At 40.9% G+C, this 24,669-nt stretch overlaps 1 protein-coding gene across 2 annotated transcripts in view; it reads right to left on the bottom strand.

The window, feature by feature from the left end:
- Positions 1–24,669, bottom strand: part of ccser1 (coiled-coil serine-rich protein 1) — a 177,177-nt gene that overhangs the window by 40,314 nt on the left and 112,194 nt on the right. Inside the window, exon 10 of one of the 2 annotated variants that reach the window (XM_062998917.1) lies at positions 14,542–14,647. The exons of the other annotated variant lie outside the window; for it this stretch is intronic. Coding sequence (XP_062854987.1) covers positions 14,576–14,647 — 72 coding nt within the window. The 3' untranslated portion in view covers positions 14,542–14,575. Of the gene's footprint in view, positions 1–14,541; positions 14,648–24,669 lie in introns of those variants that run through there. 2 annotated transcript variants of the gene reach the window in all.

Below are 24,669 nucleotides of genomic sequence, written 5' to 3'. Positions count from 1 at the left end.
ATGCATTTGTGCATTTATCCTTTCATTCATTCATTCATTCATTCCTTCATTCATTCATTCCTTCATTCATTCATTCCTTCATTCCCTCAATTATTCTTTTATTCATTTCTTACTTCCTTTATTCAATCTTTCATTTATTCCCTCATTTATCCATTAATTCCTTCATTCATTCTTTTATTCCTTCATTTGTTCATTCCATCATTCATTTATTCATTCATTAATTGATTAATTGATTAATTCATTTATTTATTCAGTCATTCATTTATTCTTTCCTTAATTTATTTATTAATTCCTTCGTTCATTTATTCATTCATTCATTCATTTATTCATTCATTTATTCATTCCTTTAATTCATTCATTCATTTATTCATTCATTTATTCATTCATTCCTTCATTCATTCAGTCATTCATTTATTCATGTATTCATTCATTCCTTCATTCATTCCTTTATTTATTCATCCATTCCTTCATTGTTTCATTCATTCCTTTATTTATTTATTCATTCATTTATTCATTCATTCATTCCTTCATTCATTCCTTCATTTATTCATTCCTTTATTCGTTTATTCATTCATTCAGTCATTCATTCATTTATTCACTTATTCATTCATTCCTTCATTCATTCCTTCATTCATTCCTTTATTTATTCATCCATTCCTTCATACATTTATTCATTCATTTCTTCATTCCCTCATTTATTTCCTTCTTTATTCATTCCTTTCTTTGTTAATTCCTTCCTTCATTCTTTCATTAATTAATTCCTTCATTCCTTTATTCACTCATTCATTCTTTCACTTGTTCCCTCATTCCTTCCTTCCTTCCTTTATTCCTCAATTCAGTCATTAATTTTTTTACTTTCCCTCATTCCTTCCTTTATTTATTCCTTCCTTCAATCTTTCTTTATTCATTCATTAATACTTACTTTCCTTTATTCATTTATTCATTCATTCATTTATTCCTTCATTCATTAATTCCTCCTTTCAATCCTTTCTTCATTCCTTTATACATTCATTCCTTCATCCATTCATCCATCCATTCCTTCATTTACTCATTTCTGAAGACATTCCTTCCTTCATTCATACATTTACTCATTCCTTCATTGATTCATTGTCTGTTTTACCACACTTTATCATGGTTAGATCAGTGCAAGGTCCAATTCATTAAGCAAAAGACAGGAAACATCCCAGACTGTTAGATTTTTTAAGCATAGATACAGAGAAAGCCCATAATCAACATGTCCCCGATTAAAACAGTACAGATAAGATTACATAAAGACCACCACAGCAGAGCGATTAGATTATTCACTAACGAAACCCGAAAAGCTCGTCCGTTTCCCTTCATTAGCCAGGCTGAAGATTGGCAAGGAAAAGCTACCTGCCCTTGATTAGAGCCAGACAGGCTGCATACAGAGAGACCCCCTACCTGCATTCAGCCTCCATCATGGCCTCTCTGTGCCTACTGCGCCAACCGGAAAGAACTTGGGGAGGAGCAGAAGAACACAACAGTGAAGACACAGATGAACATGATGTGTGTAAAACACAAACCAAAACACTACGCTGAGTAAAATGAGGGGAGAACAAAGGTATACGTAATGACATGAGTTGAAATGGGATGTATCATTATGTAAGGATAATGATGCCTTTGAATTCCCACACAGCATCAGGGGAAGATCAAAAACGCGGATGTGTGGGCTTATATTACATCAAATAAAGAAATGTCTAAAAATCTAATAGACACTTTGGTAACACTTGATTCTGCAAGCTTTCTAACAATGACAATTCTGTCTGTAGCACATTATGAGAAAGGTACCTGTGGGATTCCTAACACATTCATAAATACTGTAAATGTTATATATAAATATGAATCTTTTATATTGCATTTCTACAGTGTTTATGAAGACTGTAGGTGACTTGGCAGCATGTAACAGACCGGTGGAAAAGTTCTCATAATAATACTGTACATACATACATGCACACGTTTATACAGTTTCCTGTATATTTGCCTGTATATAGTCTTATAGTTTGTATTTTTTTGTGTGTTTATATTGTACATTTTTGTGCTTTTTGTACTGGATTTATACTAGAGACATACCATCAGCCGGACCCAAATTCCTTGTGTGTATCCACATACTTGGCCAATAAATCTGATTTTGATTCTGATCCAATTGCCGTGGGGATCAGTGGCATGGCTTGGCTATGGAATTATGTCCTTCTGCCTTGCCGAATATGGACGGCAAAAGGGGCATGTTGGAGCTTATGATTGATGTGCTGCTTCCTATTACCAGTCACTTACATTTCATTAAACATTAATTCGCTCCAGGTGGAAGTGTTTCTATTTATCACGGTTTGTTCCTCACAGATTTGCCGGCTCCTGTGTTGGAAAACTTGCTTTTCTTTTGAATCCATAATGCCAGACTTCGTGTACTGTGCAGCATTTAAATGCACATTAATAAAATTGATGATTATTACATTCTTAAACTAAATTGCTATATCATAGGAAAGTATTTATCATTCTATAAAAAACTGTAGCAATGTTTTTAAAAGAAAACAGAGTTTACCTGAGGAAAATCAACACTACAACTGTTAAAAACTGCTTTATAGTCAAGAATCCAAATTATACAAATATTACAGATAAATAAAATTAATAAAGCTGAACATGTTTCAACATGAGCCATTTACAAACCCTCCAACATGGCTTTATATATTATTTATGTAATGTTTTTGAATGTATAATAAATGTGTAATGCAGGAACCCTTCAAATAAAATGTCACCGTTCTAAAACATATGTTGTATTATATGATTTATCATATTTATCATAATATCAAATATATAGTAGAACATCTAATATACACTCACCCAGCACCTGATTAGTACATATCGTATTCACTATATTAATGTTTGTATAGCATTGTATAGTGAAATTATAGTAGATAGTATATACATAATATATACTATATATGTATCTATTAATAATTAGAGTATATAACATATATGCAGATATATATATAAAAATATCCAGAGAAACAGATGGACTACAGTCAGTAATTGTAGAACTACAAAGTGCTTCTATATGGTAAGTGGAGCTGAAAAGATATGAAAAAGATGTATGTATATGTATAAATGCTGAATTTTGCTGATTGATTTGATCTGATTTATTACATGACACGTATGAAATGTATGCACCATTCCTGAGCATGACCACTGTTCTGTTTTACACTGAGTAATAAATGACACATTGGCAGGTAACAGAGCACTCCCCCGAGGCCAAATACGTCTATACGTCTTCAATCATTACTAAGATTTAGCTTCTACCGAAAAAACATCTTCAACAATCGTAGCTGGAAAAATTATTCAAACGTGCTCAAATTCTAAGGGCTGTGTGTGTGGTAGTGGTAAATATGAGTGCCTCAGGTGAATGGATTAGTCAAGTGCAGTTTTTGTTCTATTGCGCTCAGTTAATTAAAGATGGTGCCTGATAAGGAAAAAACACCCACTTGCCAAATTTTGTTGAGTTGCGTAGCTGGCAAAAAAAGAAGTTAAAATCCCACAGGCTAATGATTCTGAATCTATTACATCTCTTCAGAAAGCAGAATGACTCACGCCAGCCATTTCTTCCACTAACTAAATCCACCTTACAGTATAAAGACAATTCCAGACTGGCAGACAAAGACTTTGACCCCTGGTCAGATTTACTGTTTTTCAGATGAAAAATAAGTCGATAAATACTTTACAGAAAACAAACCTAGGTAAAATCTAGTGCACATTTCTATTTATTTGTATAATTTTCCATAGGAAAGACAGACAGACAGAAAAAGAAAGACAGACAGACAGAAAGACAAGGAAAGAAAGATAGAAACAAAAAAGAAAGGCAGACAGACAGAAAAAAGAAAGACAAAATGAAGAAAAAATGACAGACAGACAGACAGAAATGGAGGAAAGAAAAAAACAGACAAACAGAAAGAAAGAAAGAAAGAAAGAAAGAAAGAAAGAAAAACAGACAGAAAAACAGACAGAAAAGAAAGAAAGAAAGAAAGAAAGAAAGAAAGAAAGAAAGAAAGAAAGAAAGAAAGAAAGAAAGAAAGAAAAACAGACAGAAAAGAAAGAAAGAAAGAAAGAAAGAAAGAAAGAAAGAAAGAAAAACAGACAGAAAAACAGACAGAAAAGAAAGAAAGAAAGAAAGAAAGAAAGAAAGAAAAACAGACAGAAAAACAGACAGAAAAGAAAGAAAGAAAGAAAGAAAGAAAGAAAGAAAGAAAGAAAGAAAGAAAGAAAGAAAGAAAAACAGACAGAAAAACAGACAGAAAAGAAAGAAAGAAAGAAAGAAAGAAAGAAAGAAAGAAAGAAAGAAAGAAAGAAAGAAAGAAAGAAAGAAAGAAAGAAAGAAAGAAAGAAAGGAAAACAGACAGAAAAACAGACAGAAAAGAAAGAAAGAAAGAAAGAAAGAAAGAAAGAAAGAAAGAAAGAAAGAAAGAAAGAAAGAAAGAAAGAAAGAAAGAAAGAAAGAAAGAAAGGAAAACAGACAGAAAAACAGACAGAAAAGGAAAAAAGAAAGAAAGAAAGAAAGAAAGAAAGAAAGAAAGAAAGAAAGAAAGAAAGAAAGAAAGAAAGATAAAAAAAAACAGATGCTATTAGGATCTATTGATTATAGATTATTGATTAGGATCTATTATTAATGGTTCTTGATTTAATGTTAAAAATCTTTATTTTTAAAGACAAAATTGTTGGGGAAAATATTTTATATTTTACAGATTATTATGAACCACCTTAAAATCTGAGTAAATAAAGCTAAGTGCTCCAAATGCTAACTCTGATTTGCTTTATTCAAGGCCAATATGTAGCAGACCACAAAGATGCTTTTCCACAACAAGCACCTTTGTCTGATCAGGGTGAACATGCTGAAGTACTAATAGTGAGTTCTGCTTATCCACCAGGTCTCATGATGTCTGTATCATAATAATAGAACAATCCTCACAGGAGGCGTTACTGTTCCAGCACTGTGTGTGTAATGGTGATAAACTCTGTGTTTCCTTCACCAGCCTGATGTACTCTCACCACATGCTTAAATTCAATCATTTCTTCTCCATCTACACTTTCAGGGATAAAGACGTATCACCCCGGCGGAATTCTGACAAACTGGAGCTGATCCCCGGACTGGCGATGCCCTCTGTCATGACAGACCTCTCAATCTCCGTTGTTAGCCTCACGGTCCATCCAGCTAACACAACTAAAAATCGTGGAGCGATTCTAGATGACAAGGTCTCTCACATGACATCAATCACCAGATCCTGCAGATCTCCAATGTGACCTTTTCTGAGAACTGAAACTTCACAGAGGATTTTGTTACGTCCCAGTTTGATCACTGAATTTCTCTTCTTGCTGGTGAAACTTTTTATGCTGTAGTTCCTCTACAAAGCATTTATATCAATGCCTGCCTGCCTGCCTGCCTGCTTCATTACTGCTGAGGTTCTATCAGGACTCTCTCACTGAGATCACTCCAGCGCTCCCGGGTGCAACAAGAATCAAATTTAATAACAAAGAGCTGTGTTCCATATTAGCTTTGGTAGTGCACTACTATTAGGACTGAATGAGACAAACACCTAATTATTATTATATATATACAGTATATATATATATATATATATATATATACAGTGTATCACAAAAGTGAGTACACCCCTCACATTTCTGCAAATATTTTATTATATCTTTTCATGGGACAACACTATAGACATGAAACTTGGATATAACTTAGAGTAGTCAGTGTACAGCTTGTATAGCAGTGTAGATTTACTGTCTTCTGAAAATAACTCAACACACAGCCATTAATGTCTAAATGGCTGGCAACATAAGTGAGTACACCCCACAGTGAACATGTCCAAATTGTGCCCAAAGTGTCAATATTTTGTGTGACCACCATTATTATCCAGCACTGCCTTAACCCTCCTGGGCATGGAATTCACCAGAGCTGCACAGGTTGCTACTGGAATCCTCTTCCACTCCTCCATGATCACGGAGCTGGTGGATGTTAGACACCTTGAACTCCTCCACCTTCCACTTGAGGATGCGCCACAGGTGCTCAATTGGGTTTAGTCCATCACCTTTACCTTCAGCTTCCTCAGCAAGGCAGTTGTCATCTTGAAGGTTGTGTTTGGGGTCGTTATCCTGTTGGAAAACCGCCATGAGGCCCAGTTTTCGAAGGGAGGGGATCATGCTCTGTTTCAGAATTTCACAGTACATGTTGGAATTCATGTTTCCCTCAATGAACTGCAGCTCCCCAGTGCCAGCAACACTCATGCAGCCCAAGACCATGATGCTACCACCACCATGCTTGACTGTAGGCAAGATACAGTTGTCTTGGTACTTCTCACCAGGGCGCCGCCACACATGCTGGACACCATCTGAGCCAAACAAGTTTATCTTGGTCTCGTCAGACCACAGGGCATTCCAGTAATCCATGTTCTTGGACTGCTTGTCTTCAGCAAACTGTTTGCGGGCTTTCTTGTGCGTCAGCTTCCTTCTGGGATGACGACCATGCAGACCGAGTTGATGCAGTGTGCGGCGTATGGTCTGAGCACTGACAGGCTGACCTCCCACGTCTTCAACCTCTGCAGCAATGCTGGCAGCACTCATGTGTCTATTTTTTAAAGCCAACCTCTGGATATGACGCCGAACACGTGGACTCAACTTCTTTGGTCGACCCTGGCGAAGCCTGTTCCGAGTGGAACCTGTCCTGGAAAACCGCTGTATGACCTTGGCCACCATGCTGTAGCTCAGTTTCAGGGTGTTAGCAATCTTCTTATAGCCCAGGCCATCTTTGTGGAGAGCAACAATTCTATTTCTCACATCCTCAGAGAGTTCTTTGCCATGAGGCGCCATGTTGAATATCCAGTGGCCAGTATGAGAGAATTGTACCCAAAACACCAAATTTAACAGCCCTGCTCCCCATTTACACCTGGGACCTTGACACATGACACCAGGGAGGGACCACGACACATTTGGGCACAATTTGGACATGTTCACTGTGGGGTGTACTCACTTATGTTGCCAGCTATTTAGACATTAATGGCTGTGTGTTGAGTTATTTTCAGAAGACAGTAAATCTACACTGCTATACAAGCTGTACACTGACTACTCTAAGTTATATCCAAGTTTCATGTCTGTAGTGTTGTCCCATGAAAAGATATAATGAAATATTTGCAGAAATGTGAGGGGTGTACTCACTTTTGTGATACACTGTATATACACCGATCAGCCATAACATTAAAACCACCTCCTTGTTTCTACTCTCACTGTCCATTTTATCAGCTCCACTTACCATATAGAAGCACTTTGTAGTCCTACAAATACTGACTGTAGTCCATCTATTTCTCTACATACTTTTTTAGCCTGCTTTCACCCTTTCACAGGACCACTACAGAGTGACACTGACATGGTGGTGGTGTGTGAGTGTGTGTTGTGCTGGTATGAGTGGATAAGACACAGCAATGCTGATGGAGTTTTTAAATACAGTGTCCACTCACTGTCCACTCTATTAGACACTCCTACCTAGTTGGTCCACCTTGTAGATGTAAAGTCAGAGACGATCGCTCATCTATTGCTGCTGTTTGAGTCGGTCATCTTCTAGACCTTCATCAGTGGTCACAGGACGCTGCCCACGGGGCGCTGATGGCTGGATATTTTTGGTTGGTGGACTATTCTCAGTCCAGCAGTGACAGTGAGGTGTTTAGAAACTCCAGCAGCGCTGCTGTGTCTTGACCACTCATACCAGCACAACACACACTAACACACCACCACCATGTCAGTGTCACTGCAGTGCTGAGAATGATCCACCACCTAAATAATACCTGCTCTGTAGTGGTCTTGGCAGAGTCCTGACCATTGAAGAACAGGGTGAATCCAGGTTAAAAAAGTATGTAGAGAAACAGATGGACTACAGTCAGTAATTGTGGAACTACAAAGTGCTTCTATATGGTAAGTGGAGCTGATAAAATGGACAGTGAGTGTAGAAACAAGGAGGTGGTTTTAATGTTATGGCTGATCAGTGTATATATAAAAAAAATTACAATTATTTACTATTGTTAAAAAAAGCAAAAACTAGACAGTTGCTCAGCATACAAGCAAATTAGTAAGAGTGAACAAGTGAATTGTAAAGAAACAGACTGTTTATTAACTCTGGGTAGAAGTGAACCTGCGAATGCCTAAAGAAGCAGTGGGTGGAAATCCTCAGAGGAGTGTCTCACACTGCAATATTTATGCAGAGCCACTGGGCGGAGGTAGGGAGAGGGGGAGAAAAAACTAAACATGACAGGGAGACAGTAGGTGCCAAGTTTTGAAAAATAACCAGGGGTACAAAACAACAAAATAAACTGAAAATAAAAATAAAAGTGTGAGGAAGTGAGAGAGGGGGATGATTTATTTCCTACACTAATACAGAATTAAGGTGGAATGTAAACACTAAAGGCTCCGCTACTCAAGTAAATCAATCTTTTTACCGCTTTTATGAACCAAGGCTAGACCGTCTGACAAGATTACAACAGCAAATATCAAGTGTTCAGAGAGACGCAGCCTTAGGCCCTTAAAGTAATTAATTCACAAAACTAAACTGATCGAGGCAGAACTCCAGTATCTGTAATAATTAGAATATTTCATAAGATCAAACAGAAGGGATGTACAATACAGAAACGTCTAACTTCTGACAGTACAGACGCTCCTCGGATTACGATTAGAGATGTACCGATCGGGGTTTTTGGCACCGATTCCGATTCCGATCTCCTTTCCGGAATATCGGCCGATAGCCGATTCCGATGGAGGGGGGGGGGGGTATCTTTATCAAAGTAAAGATAAACCGGAGCAGCGTTTGTGTGTGTGTGTTTGTGCCTTTAGAAGAGACGCTTTGTTCACAGTATCGCTATAAGTGATTCATTGATTCATGAGTCGATTCGTTTTATGTGAAGCGTAAGTTTCTCTTCTCAGTTATCTCTCCGTGTTTACTGTTATTAATTAAATGTCGTGGTTTTAAATAAACACCGGCTACTACAGAACATTTTGTGTGACTCTCTTACATTAAAAAGCTTCATTAAACTGCTATTACCACAGATCTGTAACCGACCGTCAGACTCGTTCCGTCTAAGGAGCTTAAAGTTTTCTGATTATCCTAAAAGTTCAGCAGATGATCCTGAACTAACGAATTTTCTAATGAATACACTTTTGCCTCGGATTGGCTCTGTAACGTTTTCTGTTCTCATCTACATCACAAGTAAGAACCACTTACGATTTACCAAAGTGAACCAGGAGTTTATATAACGTGCTGATAGAATCGACTCAGATGTGACCGCGTTGAATTACCATTTTAAAGTAAATATTAAAATCAGCAAAATTACATCGTATGTATGATGCACAACGTTAATGATGTTATTTTAGGTCATGAAGAGCTTTCACTGTGGTTTCTACGATGGTTGATGAATGGTGATGTGATGGTTGGTGCTTCGTAGCTCAAAGTCTGGATCAATCCACTGAGCTGTTAACTTAACGTGATCTTTATATATCACACGATCGGATCGGCTACTTTTAGGAAATATCGGCCGATCGGCGATAGCATATTTTGATTAAAAATCGGCCGATACCGATTCGTAGCCGATCGATCGTTCCATCTCTAATTACGATGGTTTGGTTTACGATATTTCAGCTTTACCATGGGAATTCGGTTATACATTACACAGAATGGCACATTCAGCAGAGACCGTATTCTGAATTTTTTATTTCGATTTGTCCCTCGGCAAGCAATCCAGTCAGAAGCCAGCTGACTGAGCTGAGCAGCAGCGCCCTCGGCCTGCCACGCAGAGCTGCCGGGTTTGCGGTTTTCCATTTAAATTAGGCTAGTTTCAGCTTCTGATGGGCAAGAATTAGACAGACTTTAGACTGGATGTTTTTACTGGACCTGGCAACAATGCTGCCATGCGAATGTTAGCATATACAGTACAACTATACAACTATACAGTTGTATTTGCGTTGCCATTTTTTTTGGATGTCCTCTTGTATAGGTTGTGTTATCCATTGTGACTATGAAATGCGTATGTCTGTATAATAGGGGTGGGAGATATAATATCGTTCACGATAATACCGGTATAGTTGTAAATTCAATATGATTTTTGCCATATCGCGATATTGTTAGCAAACGCGTGTCACTCGCTCTCAAGCACATAACAGTGAAATAATGGCGACCAATGCAGAGAGTAGTACCAGAGTTAGCACGAGGACGAACTAGTCCCTAAAAGGGGAGCTACATCACTAGTGTGGAAGTTTTTCGGATACAGAAGGTCAGACTCCAAATAAATGACTGTAATTTGCAAAACGTGCAAAAATACTGTGACGACAAACAAAAGGTGGCAACATCACATTTATTTCACCACCCAAAGCAAAAGCACCCGCGTGAGTATGAGGAGGGTCAGTCACTGCGTGAGTCAGAGAATGATGCGAGGCCAAAAACTGTCAGTGAACGAACATAGAACACACAGGTTACCATCTGAGAACGTTTAAAACACAAAAGCGCTAAGCGGAACGCTTTCCTTCGCATATGAGCATGGAAACTGAATCACTGAGTCAATGAGTCAGAAACGACTCTTTTCAGACAAATTATTTTTTGGAATCGAATCAGAAAACTGTGCTCTTATCTATGGTAAAGATTCATTCGTTTTGCTCATTCTGTGGGCAAAACCACTCCGGTTCAAGAGATTCAGATGTATTAACCAATCAGAGCTTCCGAATTTAAATTTTGGGCGGAATCTCTTCTCTCTTCATTGGTTGCTGTATAATTGACAGATAAGTGAACGAATTACCAGTTTCAGCTTTCAACCGTGACAGCCGAGAGAATAAATGAAGTTAAATGATCTGAGACGGTTTTCATTAGTTAAACAGAGGTGGACAAACACAGTTAAAAATGGATTTTATATTCTGGAAATATTCTGGAAATATACAAGATGGCCTCCAAGGTAAGCTGCCGTTATGATTTTATGCTGCTGTGTGGTTGATCTGGGTCACGGTACTGCTGTTTACCGTGCGCTTTCATTTCGCAATGATAGCAAAGCATTATCAAATATTAAACGTTTTCGGGATTTTTTTGATGCTCATTAATTTGAAGTAAAACGGACAACATAAATGTGATTGTGAGATTCTGCTTGCCAGCCTGTAATAATACAAAATATAAACACTGTAATTAGTCAGAATTTAACAGAACTACAATGTTTTGTGTTTTTAATAAAAAGTGTTCTTATATATCGCTAGTGAATATCGTTATCGCAAAAATATCCCAAAATATTGTGATATTATTTAAAGGCCATATCGCCCACCCCTACTGTATAACCATTTTATTTTTGTTTTTCACCTGCAATACATTATTCAATTAATAACACGACATACTCAACACTTTCTAATAAAATAAGCCTTGTGTTAAGGTCTGAAGTGTTATGGTAAGACAGGCTGTGATATATACAGTATTGAGGCACACACCCCTATCTGCATCAACAGAGCTGTAGTAGAGCGAGTGCCAAGCTTCAAATTCCTCAGCGTCCACATCTCTGACAATCTCTCTTGGTCCCTCAACACATCAGTCCTGGTCAGAAAGGCACAACAGCACCTTTCTACGGAGACTCAAGAAAGCCCACTTGTTCCCCAGAATACTTGTGGACTTTTTTTTATTATTATTTTTATAATTTTTCCCTTCTTTTTTCCCCCAATTTTTATCCTCCAGTCTTGTCGTGTCCAATTACCCTGAATGCGTCCTCTACACTGATTCAACCCTTCACCGCTGACTGAGGACGCCTCTCAACTGACAGTCAGTACAGACTGTATTTTTCACCTGCACTTACTTGTGGACTTTTATCGCTGTACCATTGAGAGCATTCTAACAAACTGCATCTCTGTGTGGTATGGCAATTGCTCCACAGCTGACCGGAAAGCTCTCCAGCGGGTGGTTAAAACCACCCAACACATCACCGGCACCCAGTTACCCATCATTAGTGCTGGACAATAATTCGATATCAATATATCGCGATAGAAAATGTTTCAATAACGGTGATATGATTTTTAAACAAATTCGATCGATATGCATACGTAGGTGCGTGATGACGTACGCCACAGGCATGAAGCCAGAGTTACCGCTCTGATTACACTGTAGACAAATGCTGAATACAAGTAAAAGGTGAAAGCTAATTTATTTGTATTATTATTATTATTATTATTATTATTTCTAAAATATTATGTAGTTGTAAAGGGTGAGATTTCATAGACTATGCAAATAAATTTTTCAGAGGTTCGCAGGTACAGCCTTTCAATGTTGGTGTTTCTGGCAGTTTTTCTGACATTTGTATTATTCATATCGATATCGGAATTATATCGTATCGACCGAAATTAGGAGTTATATCGTGATATAAATTTTAGCCATATCGTCCAGCCCTACCCATCATACAGGACATTTATTAAAAACGCTGCATGGGCAGAGCGAGGAACATTATCAAGGACGTTTCTCATTCCAACCGTGGACTTTTCACCCTGCTTCCGTCTGGCAGGCGCTCCAGGAGCCTTCGCTCGTACCAGCAGACTCAGGAAGAGCTTTTTTCCAAAGGCTGTAACCCTGTTAAACTCTTTCACACCACTTTAAAATATCACTGCACCCTGGATCGCACTGAACTCTTGTACTTTTTACAAGTGGACCATCTCATCTGTGTACATACCATCAGTATTTGTACATTTGCACCTGGCACTATTGTACTATTTACACCAGCACAACAATAATGTATATATTGTATACTGTAGATCTGCTATACTTATACAGTATACTATATTTATTCTCATTCATTTAGCCACTGTAGTCACCTTTCATAACTCTGTAATTATAGTCTATCCACTGTACAATCAGCATTACCTGTTTACTGTTCTTGATCTAATCTAATCTTAATCTTAATCTAATTTATAAAACTCCTCGGTGTGCAATAAAATTAACTTGTAAACTAATGGGTTTATTGAAACACAGCCTAATCATGAATCACGCAGTGTCTGTATGTTCATTTATACACTCAATATTTAGTTGTGGCTAACTGACTAATAAAATTACAGCATAAATCCAGCATGGCATGGAGGCAATCAGCTTGTGGCACTGCTGAGATTTTATGGACGCCCAGGTTGCCATGATAATGTGTTTGAGGCTGCTGAATGCTAATTCCTGTCCACCATCCAAAACACCTACAGTGTGCCTACAGGCATCAGAACTGTACACTGAAGCAATCAAAGAAGGTTGACTGGTCTGAATTTTGTGGACATATACGTACAAATGACAATCCTAGTCAGGGTTTTTTTTTACTTGTTTTTACGCGACCTGCATTTTGTTCATGATTTTTACTGCGACCCAGGCAACACAAACAATGCATCAAAACATAAACATAATAGTGGCAATCTGGTTCCACTGTGGTTAACGAGATGTAACATAAAGTCTCCACATGGATGGCATACATGGACAAGTTCATTTTATGTTTATGTGCCTGTAAATATTTGATTATTTAAATATATTTGTTTTCTCTGTGACCCCTTTTTTGATTCAGGGTTTGAAAAACCTGCTTTAAGTGATTCTACAGTTTAACCTTGTATGTAAATGTTAAAATTTGATTATGTAATTATAATTTTTTTCTCTGCAATTTATTTATGCATTTTCTCCCATTTTCTCCCGATTTAATGCAATTAATTTGTCTTCCGCTGCTGGGGATCCCTGATTTCACTTGAGGAGAGTATGTTGCTGCTCACACCTCATTCAACACGTGCACAGTCCTAGCAGAACCCCTTCTTTTCAACCATGCATTCTGCACAGGCTCCTCTATCTGCTAACCAGGGTCCTTGCACAGTGTTTGAAGACCCCACCCACATAGTCCGGTCATCCCGCCCCCTAGAAGTCTGCTGCAGGCACTGCCAATTCTGCCCGCTAGATGGCACCCAGCCGACCGGTGGCAACGCCGAGTTTTAAACCGAGGAGTTCAGAATCTCTGTGCTGGTGTGCTAGCGGAATATCCGCTGTGCCACCTGGGCGCCTACGACCTATTTTTTTTTGGCCCAGGGTTTGAAAAAGGCTGATTTAAGTAAGCGTGTACGTAAATCTTTTTTACCAGTTTCTATTTTTATGATGCTGAAATGACCTTGACCTCATTAAGACCCAACAGCTCTAATTTACTCAAATAAATCTTATTGAATAGTGTGCAGGAGATTTACATAGTCAAAATGGCTTGGCCAGATGTGTCGCCTGTGCTAATGCCTATCAGAACATTACGCCAGTCACTTTACACACAGGCCTTTGCTTAAAGTAAATAAATGAAAAACATAAAAGAAAAACAAATGTGTGTGTGTGTGTGTGTGTGTGTGTGTGTGTGTGTGTGTGTGTGTGCAGACTGCCAGACTGTCAGGCAAGAAGTGACTCTCTTTTCACACTTAACTCAAACTCGGCCAGCTAACCTCCCAAAACAAGTGGGCAACCAAGAATAGTCACGAGGCTGAAGTCACTGATGATATAACTCTTTATTAACTTCTGTAGAGTGTCTTAATGTTCTTCCCTCTCCCAGCCATCTGTCCCTGGTGAGGTGTCGCCTGTGCATTCTGTTGCACTTTGGCCCTTGAGGGGAGAAAAACGAGCGAGGAAATAGAAAAGAGAGAGGCGCACACACACAGCGACCAGCATTTACCTTCTGTTAATAACTAAACACCCCACGGACAGCCCGCAGCGAGCCGGGTGTACAGGGGCGCCATGGCTCGGTCATTGTTTTTCGGTTGCAGTCATTACCTTGACGAAGTTATTATGAGCACCAAGTTAATTCAGGGAGCAGAAAGAACACGGCGCAGAAGTTATTGCACTTACAGAGAGAAGGAAAAGTTTAAAAAAACGCTTAATGTTCACCCCTGGAGTACTTCTTAATCAACTGGCATAGCTCTTTATAAAAAAGCAAATGTTCCTGCCTGCTGGGTAATTTCTTCTCACAAACACCTACATACATGCCTGGTGCTACATATCTAACGCTGCCTCAGCACTATCCCAGTTAAAGCACTGTGGTACAAATGTCCTCTCATGTTAAAGATTGCTTAACACTTTACCAATCTAAAGAAATAGCCCAAAACACAGAGGGGTTCGATGCACTGTGTGTGGGGACGAGGTATAAAAATCATCTGCAGTTCGAGCCACAGAAGCCCTTCTGTTGGTATCAGATGTCCTCTGGCATCAATGAGTCTTGGCTGCCTGGAAAGCGGTTCAAGTTGGCGGTTCATGGCGGCTGCCTGTGAGCACCTAATGCAGTGTTGAGTAGGCCAAACACCCAGGTGATAATTAGGACTGGCTCAATACCACTTTTTTATGTCCGATACCAATACTGCAAATTGAGTATCTGCCGAATAAATACAGAACCTACAACATCACACTTACACAAAACTGCTGTTTTTATTTTCACTTTTACACACAGAACATTTAGCAGCAATTTTAGTTTCACTTACGTTCGAGCTGTTGTTCATGTGACACATCTCGCTTTACGGCGATTCGTCCAAAGTGTCTATAATTGGAAGATGTGGATGTCAATCAAACGCGATGGACCAATCAGAATTGACAAAGAGTTTGGTTGAGATTTTCCGTTTAAGTTCTGTCACGTTTTTAGATGATTAAACCCTGCTGGATTTTGAAGAGGACGTCTGTGGCTAAACGGGAAACGGTGTAGTATGTTTTATTTCATAACACTAATGGATTAATCGTTGAGGATGTGAGAGATCTCCAAGCCGGGACAAGATAGATTTTCTTTATCTCAGATGAGCGATTTATCATTTATAAAGCGATTTTTATTGTGTTTAAACAGTGTTTTAGATGCGGCAGTAGTAGATGATTTTTATTGTGTTTAAACAGTGTTTTTAGATGTGGCAGTAGTAGATGATTTTTACTGTGTTTAAACAGTGTTTTAGATGTGGCAGTAGTAGATGATTTTTTAAAATTACTAAAAGTATAAGTAGATCAGTGTGTTTTCATTTCTGAATGGCTGTTGCGAATGAGTTGTAGATCAGTGGCACATGTTAATGATGTCATCAAGATGCACCTGGTTACGGCAGTTGCCGAGTGAGCTGGCAATAAACGTCACTCTGTTGGAACGTATCTTCATGTGTTATTTGCTTTACACACAAACAATGGCCTTATTTACATTAAGTGTTATTTACATTAAGCAACAGTATCGAATCAGATTACACGTTTTTTTCCTTCCGATATCCGATTCAGTGATTTGGGTAAATGTCGGACCGATACCGATACAGAGTATTGGATCGGTGCCAGCCCTAGTGATAATGATACATATTTAAGATGTCAATTTCTGTGCTGTTTGTTTTAGGTTACATTATGGGTTTGTCTCAAAAGCTAGCAAGCTCTCTACACGGGCAGCATTGTATGTCATCCTACACGCGCTCCCAGGAAGATGCCTCAAAACTACTAAGCTGCCTTATTCTGACCGATAATCCTTTATTAATGCATTTTACCCTCCTTTTCTACCAATTTATCGTAGCCAATTCGCTTTTGGGGACCCCAACGGCATCCAAGGAGGGTGTATATTCGCCTGACACACACTCCCTTCCGACCAGTGGATTGTGTGAGGAGAGACACGCCCTGATCTCTGCGCGCCTTCACTTTCCATACGTTTACATTTTCAGCATTTAGCAGACGCCTTTACCCAAAGCGACTTACAGTACTGTGACAGTATACAACCTAAGCAATTGAGGGTTAAGGGCCTTGTCTCGTCCCTTAATTGCTAGGCTACAACTGCCCTATACAGGCGCCCTGGGCAACCAAGGTCCTTACACAGTGTTCATAACCCCACCCCTTAGTCCGGTCTTTCCCACCCAGCAGACTGGAAGTCAATTTTGTCTGCTGCAGGTACTAGCTAATTGTGTCTGCTAGAGCAGTGGTCCCCAACCACCAGGTACCGGTCCGCGGGCTATTTATTAACGAGCTGCACAGAAAGAATAAATAATCAGAAATTGCTAGAAAAGCAGTTCTTACTGCTTCTATTTCAGGTGTTATTGTTTTATTGTCATCCTTAGGTGGGAACAGCATCTCGTTGTAGTGCTAAAAGCTCATTATACCCGCCTCCGCCAGTCTATAAAATTACATCTTATATGAAACCGGTCGGTGGTGCAAAAAAGGTTGGGAAACACTGTGCTAGAGGGTGCCCAGCCGACCGGTAGCAGAGCTGAGATTCGAACCCAGGAGCTCAGAATTTCAGCACTGGTTTCAGCGATAGTCTGACAGAATAATGAGGGAGCATTACAAGCTATTTCAATGGTGAGGGCACTCCCAGCATTCAGTGTGGCACAACTTGTCTCACAAAAAATTACAAATTGGGCGCCTAGGTGGCGCAGTGGGATATTCCGCTAACACACCAGCACCGAGATTCTGAACTCCTCGGTTCGAAACTCAGTGTTGCCACCGGTCGGCTGGATGCCATCTGGTTTTCGGTACATGGAGGGAGATTGTGTCTCCCCAGCCTATTACAACCGTGCCGCCCTATTACTTGGTCCATTACCATGTAAAAAAATTCATGTGTAACATGAAATTAGCCACAAAGGTAACCCAGTAACAAAGCGCCAAGAGAGATGAGATGGATGCAGCCATTGGGGCAACAGCTACAGGAATAATGGAACAGCAGGGGCTTCCAGGAGCCCACGCGCCTACCTGAGGGATGCTGTGTCAATACCTAGCACAGTCTGCACGCTGCCTGAGCACACTCCAGTGCACTTATCCAAATCATAGTGCTACAGAACAGCAATGCACTCGAAACCGCACACCTGCTGACCAACAGACATGTCCGAAACTCCCAGGGGCCGGCTTCACCTAACTACAGAAATGAATGAGAGCTGGAAAATGCACCCTTAAGTGATGCACTTTAGGAACGTTGTGATTTCTGCAATTACTTCCATGCAAGGAAAAAGATTAGGTACATCATACCAGCACTGTACCGAACGGGCCTCTGAAGCTTGAGGAAAACTGAGAAAAACAGAAGTGTTGCACAAAATGAGACGTACCACTTCTCATCGCCAGTTAATTTGCACTAAATCATCCATGGCCTGCATCTGCTGGAACGCTGTCAAGAGTATCCCAAAGGGACTTGTCTCAGTTAGTTAAAAAACAACAATATTTCATCCTATAACTGTATCCTCTTTGTACTGTTAGGAAATAATATTAGGGTTTTTTAAAGCTAGTGAAGACTGATGCTTGTCTAGCACCGGAGGCAGTGTCTGCTAACGATATGAAGCAGCCTCTGGAAGTGATGTGGAAGTGATGTGGGTCTCTTGGACCTGATATATTGACGACTTCTCTAGAATTAGACTGAAAGTGCAGTCCTTAATGAAGCACCTGTGCGAATTCAGTGTGGGGCCTTTTTGACCATTTTCTACATGGTTATATGTTTGAGCAACTGTGACAACACCCCCACACTGCAAGGAAAATTAAGATGACTGCTTGTGCTGGCCAGAGTCCAGTGAGGAACAATGCAGTATCTGCACAAAGGGACCGTAGCAACAGCCAGATAATTAGCCCTGAGGGTGGATGGTTGAATGGAAGAATGAATGGATCAGGACACTGAATGAATGGATAGATGGATGAATGGGCAGGATGGAAAATGGATGGATCAGGGCACTGGATGGATGGATGGATGGATGAATGGATGACTGGATGAATGAATGAATGGATCAGGGCACTAGATGGATGGATGGATGAATGGATGAATGAATGGACGGATGGATAGATGGATAGGATGGAAGAATGGATGGATCAGGGCACTGTATGGATGGATGGCTGGATGGACAGAATGGAATGAACGAATGGATCAGGGCACTAGATAGATGGATGGATGAATGGATGGATCAGGGCACTGGATGGATGGATGGATGGCTGGACGGACAGGATGGAAGAATGGATGGATCAGGGCACTGGATGGATGGATGGCTGGACGGCTGGATGGACAGAATGGAATGAACGAATGGATCAGGGCACTAGATAGATGGATGGATGAATGGATGGATCAGGGCACTGGATGGATGGATGGATGGCTGGACGGACAGGATGGATGAATGGATGGATCAGGGCACTGGATGGATGGATGGCTGGACGGCTGGATGGACAGAATGGAATGAACGAATGGATCAGGGCACTAGATAGATGGATGGATGAATGGATGGATCAGGGCACTGGATGGATGGATGGATGGCTGGACGGACAGGATGGAAGAATGGATGGATCAGGGCACTGGATGGATGGATGGATAGATGGATGAAGGAATGGATGGATGGATCAGGGCACTGGATGAATGGATGGATGAATGGATGACTGGATAAATGAATGAATGAATGGATGAGGGCACTAGATGGATGGATGGATGAATGGATGAATGAATGGACGGATGGATAGATGGATAAGATGAATGAATGAATTGATCAGGGCACTAGATGGATGGATGGATGAATGAATGGACGGATGGATAGATGGATAGGATGGAAGAATGGATGGATCAGGGCACTGGATGGATGGATGGCTGGATGGACAGAATGGAATGAACGAATGGATCAGGGCACTAGATGGATGGATGGATAGATGGATGAATGAATGGATGGATGGATCAGGGCACTGGATGAATGGATGGGTGGGTGGCTGGCTGGATGGATGAGGAGTCAATCCCAGATCCATTAGGCTACCACCGTTCAGGAACAGGATTGCTAGTTCTATCCACTCCAAGGGCTTCATCATATGGAAGACTCTGCTCACTGGCCCAATTTTTTTTTCCAACAAGATACACTATATGACAAAGTATGTGGACACACCTTCTACTTATTGAGTTCAGTTGGTTCAGTCACTCATGCCAAAGGAATGTGCGATCAGTTATATAAAATACATTTCATGCTTGACAAGTTCAGTGTGAAGGAACTCCAGTGGCCTACACACATCCCTGACCTCAGCCGCATTAAATATGTAGTGGTATAGTGGACAGTGGTAGGCTAGTGGGAAGCTCTTTGGGCTGTCAATTAAAAGAATAAAAGCTGAAATCCCAGCTCTGCCATGCAGCAATTGTTGGGCCTTGAGCAAGGCCCTTAGCCCTCTCAGCTCATTGGGTGCTGTGTAATGGCTGACCCTGCGCTCTGACCACAGATTCCAAATTGGGCCAATAAGCAGAGTCTGCCATAGGATGCTGCCCTTGGAGTAGATAAAAGTAGCGATTCTGTTCCTGAATGGTGGTAGCCTAATGAATTTGGGATTGAATCCTTAAACTTCTGATTAATAATTCAGTGCCCTCATTCATCCATCCATCCATCGTTTCATCCATCCATCCAGTGCCCTCATCCATCCATCCTTTCATCCATCCATCTATTCATCTAGTGCCCTCATCCATCTATTCTTTCATCGTATCCATCCAGTAATCCTTTCATCCATCCACCCATTCATTCATCTAGCGCCCTCATCCATCCATCCATCCATCCATCTAGTGCCCTGATCCATTCATTCTTACATCGTATCCATCCTTTCATACTTCCATCCATTCATCCATCTAGCACCCTCATCCATCCATTTAGTGCCCTGATCCATTCATTCATTCCATTCTGTCCACCCAGCCATCCATCCATCCAGTGCCCTGTTCCATCCATTCTTCCATCCTATCCATCCATCTAGTGTCCTGATCCATCCATCCATCTAGTGTCCTGATCCATCCATCCATCTAGTGTCCTGATTCATTTATTCTTCCATCCATCCATCCATTCATCCATCCATCTGATTAAAAATTCAGTGCCCTCATCCATACATCCATCCATCCAAATTTGGCCATATAATGTATATTGCATATGCAATTACATAAAATTAATTGTACTGTACAATAGACAAATGTATAGTTGACAATAAAAGTAGTCTTTATTACTTTTCCTTTTTTTTATATATGGTTTGAGTTTACTAGGGTACCAGGACGTGATGGTAGAGTTTCAGATTTCGTCAGTGCTAATGCATAAGATAACACAGGCAGAAGTGTGTACAACAGCAAAAACAGATGGATGTGGATCAAAGCATCCTCTGCTTTCATTCAGCGAGCTCCTCTTCCTGAGTAAACAAGCTGCTTTCATCTGCCTAAACAATCGTCTCGGGCTGACGCTGCCATTTTCTCACCCGAGTGGAATAAGATTCAACACCCACGTGAAGCTAGTACATGGATCAGCATGTTGGTAAGCTTTTCCGCTTCTGTCTTTGAAGCGGTGGGTCTGGGGAATTAAATACAGTAAAGATGTGAAGCTGAGATTGAGGTGGAGGATTTAACCAAGAGATGATTACTCTGTGAAAACTAGATAAACTCCATTTGCTGTCAGAAGTTTAAAGAGTGCGAATTCTGGCTGGGCTAGAGACCGGCCCGGCGCGCACACAGACAATATTGGCTGTGTCTGAGGATGGGTGGAGTGGGGGGAGTAGTTGAGGGAGGAAGGCTGAGCAGGTTCTTCATTGCTGGTGCAACTGGGGATGAGTGATGGTTGATTCATGATGGTTGGATTCAATTCTGTTCTCAGTGAGACCTCGGTTCTGGCAGGTAAAAAGAAGCGGTTGGCGACAACGCATGTCTGCAACTATGCTGCGGGGATTTAGATGCGACTACACTAAAAGGGAAAGAGAAAAATGCAAAAATAGAATTTAACCCAGCCCACTACATGGCGCTGGTTCAACCACTGCCCACCACTGCCAGCCTGCCAAGGTTGAGCCCTTAAGGGCACGGTTGATCGCTAAATGCCGAAAAAGTAAAAAAGTAAAAGTAAAACTGAACAATCATAAAGACCCTATTTCCTGCTGAGAGCTGTACCTAGGAGCATGTAGACTGGCACAGGAGGAAAAGCGCTAAGATGCCAGAACTTCGACAGCTGGCACCACATCACTTAAAGTGGGCGTCTCTGCCACTTAGATGCGACTACACTAGAAGGGAAAGAGAAAAATGCAAAAATAGAACTTAACCCAGGTGGCACAGCAGGATATTCCCAATACTGACATTCTGAACACGCCGGTTCGAATCTCGGCTCTGCTGCCGGACGGCTGGGCGCCATCTAGCGAGCACAAATGGCAGTGCCTGCAGCAGACAAAATTGGCCACAGAGTCTGTTGGGTAGGAAAAGACCGGACTAAGTAGGTGGGGTCTTCAAATGCTGTGCAAGGACCCTGCCTGTGCAGAAGTGGATGAGCCTCATGTGCGAGTCCAACAAGGCATGGGCAGAAAAGAAGGGGTCAAGGGACTGCGCACAAGGGACTGAGAGGGTGTCGAACAGGCGAATATACCCTCCTCAAACGCAATCGGGATCCCCATCAGCGGAAGACTAATTGGCTCCGCTAAATCGGAAGAAAAAGCATAAATAAATAAGAAAAAAATAGAATTTAAAAACGGCATCTGAGGTGAAAAGAATTTTAAACTGTTATGTTAGAATTATGTTCAGTCTAGACAAAAAAAGGAATAACAGAAGATGTGAGGGGAACGTACAGGAGAACCAGGGACAGATAAAGACCAGGCCGTAAATAGAGAGAGAGCTTGTCAGGCTGGAGATGAAGAGGCTATTCATATTCATAAAGACAGAACAATGCATGGACCATCAGTGGAGAAGTAACAATGTCTAGTTCCCTGAGTTGCTTTATGGAAGACACCACATAGCTGACCGACAACACACACAGAAACTCACGATGCCGCCTGCGAGACGAAGACCTTGGAAATGAACACAAACGTGACATATGCGTTTGGAGCCTGGTTGATAAACAGCTTACTCACAGCTACAATGTGGTCAATATGGCCAGAAATCCAGAGCCTCACAGAGATGCTTGTATATTGTTTGGTTAAGGTGGTTAAGGTACTGGACTAGTAATCAGAAGGTTGCCGGTTCAAGCCCCATCACCACCAAGTTGCCACTGTTGGGCCCCTGAGCAAGGCCTTCTTAATCCTCAATCAAGCAAATCGTGTTCAGTCATAACTGTAAGTCGCTTTGGATCAAGGCGTCTGCTAAATGCTGCAAATGTAAATTCAAAATGAGTAAAAAAAAAATGGAATTCTGAGGTTGTTGTAGCCTAGTGGTTATGGTATTGGGCTAGTAACAGAAATGTCGCTGGTTCAAGCCCCACCACTGCCAGGTTGCCACTGTTGGGCCCTTAAGCAAGGCCCTTAACTCTCAAATGCTTAAACAATATACTGTCACAGTACTGTAAGTAACTTTGGATAAAAGCATCTGCTAAATGCTACAAATGTAAATTTAAAATGAATAAAAACACTGGAATTTTGAGGCAGCTGTATCCCAGTGGTTAAGGTATTGGGCTAGTAATCAAGATGTCGCTGGTTCAAGCTCCACCACTGCCAGGTTGCCACCGTTTAGCCCTTAAGCAAGGCCCTTAACCCTCAATTGCTTAAATGATATACTGTCACAGTACTGTAAGTCACTAAATGCCGAAACGTAAAAAGTAAAAGTAAAAACTGAACAATCATAAAGACCCTAATTCCTGTTGACAGCTGTATATAGGAGGGTGTAGACTGGCACAGGTGGAAAAGCACTAAGATGCCAAAACTTCGACAGCTGGCACCACATCACTTTAAGTGGGCGTCTCAGCCACTCTCGTTGGATTGTTAATAAAGAATTAGTTTTAGAGCTGTTAGGACGTAAACAATCAATCACTCTAATGAACAGGTTTTCCAAATGAGCTTTGTAAATACAGGCACACGAAAGTGCCCGTATGGTATAGGAACTGGCATTCTCAGACTTCAATTCTGCCACGGACTCACTACACTACTACAACCACCTCCTTGTTTCTACACTCACTGTCCATCTTATCAGCTCCACTTACCATATAGAAGTACAGTACTTTGTAGTTCTACAATTACTGACTGTGATCCATCTGTTTCTCTACATGCCTTTTAAGCCTGATTTCACCCTGTTCTTCAATGGTCAGGACCCCCACAGGACCACCACAGAGCAGGTATTATTTAGGTGGTGGATGATTCTCAGCACTGCAGTGACACTGACATGGTGGTGGTGTGTTGGTGTGTGTTGTGCTGGTATGAGTGGATCAGACACAGAAGGCGCTGATGTAGTTTTTAAATACCGTGTCCACTCACTGTCCACTCTATTAGACACTCCTACCTAGTTGGTCCACCTTGTAGATGTAAAGTCAGAGACGATCGCTCATCTATTGCTGCTGTTTGAGTTGGTCATCTTCTAGACCTTCATCACTGGTCACATGACGCTGCCCACGGGGCGCTGTTGGCTGAATGTTTTTGGTTGGTGGACTATTCTCAGTGCAGGAGTGACAGTGAGGTGTTTAAAAACTCCATCAGCATTGCTGTGTCTGATCCACTCATACCAGCACAACACACACTAACACACCACCACCATGTCAGTGTCACTGCAGTGCTGAGAATCATCCACCACCTAAATAATACCTGCTCTGTGGTGGTCCTGTGGGGGTCCTGACCGTTAAAGAACAGCATGAAAGGGGGCTAACAAAGCATGTAGAGAAACAGATGGACTACAGTCAGTAATTGTAGAACTACAAAGTGCTCCTGTATGGTACGTGGAGATGATAAAATGAACAGTGAGTGTAGAAACAAGGAGGTTTTAATGTTATGGC

Source organism: Trichomycterus rosablanca, chromosome 7 (genome assembly GCF_030014385.1).
Source record: "Trichomycterus rosablanca isolate fTriRos1 chromosome 7, fTriRos1.hap1, whole genome shotgun sequence".
NCBI classification, from domain to species: Eukaryota; Metazoa; Chordata; class Actinopteri; order Siluriformes; family Trichomycteridae; genus Trichomycterus; species Trichomycterus rosablanca.
This window is presented reverse-complemented; position numbering and strand designations above follow the sequence as displayed.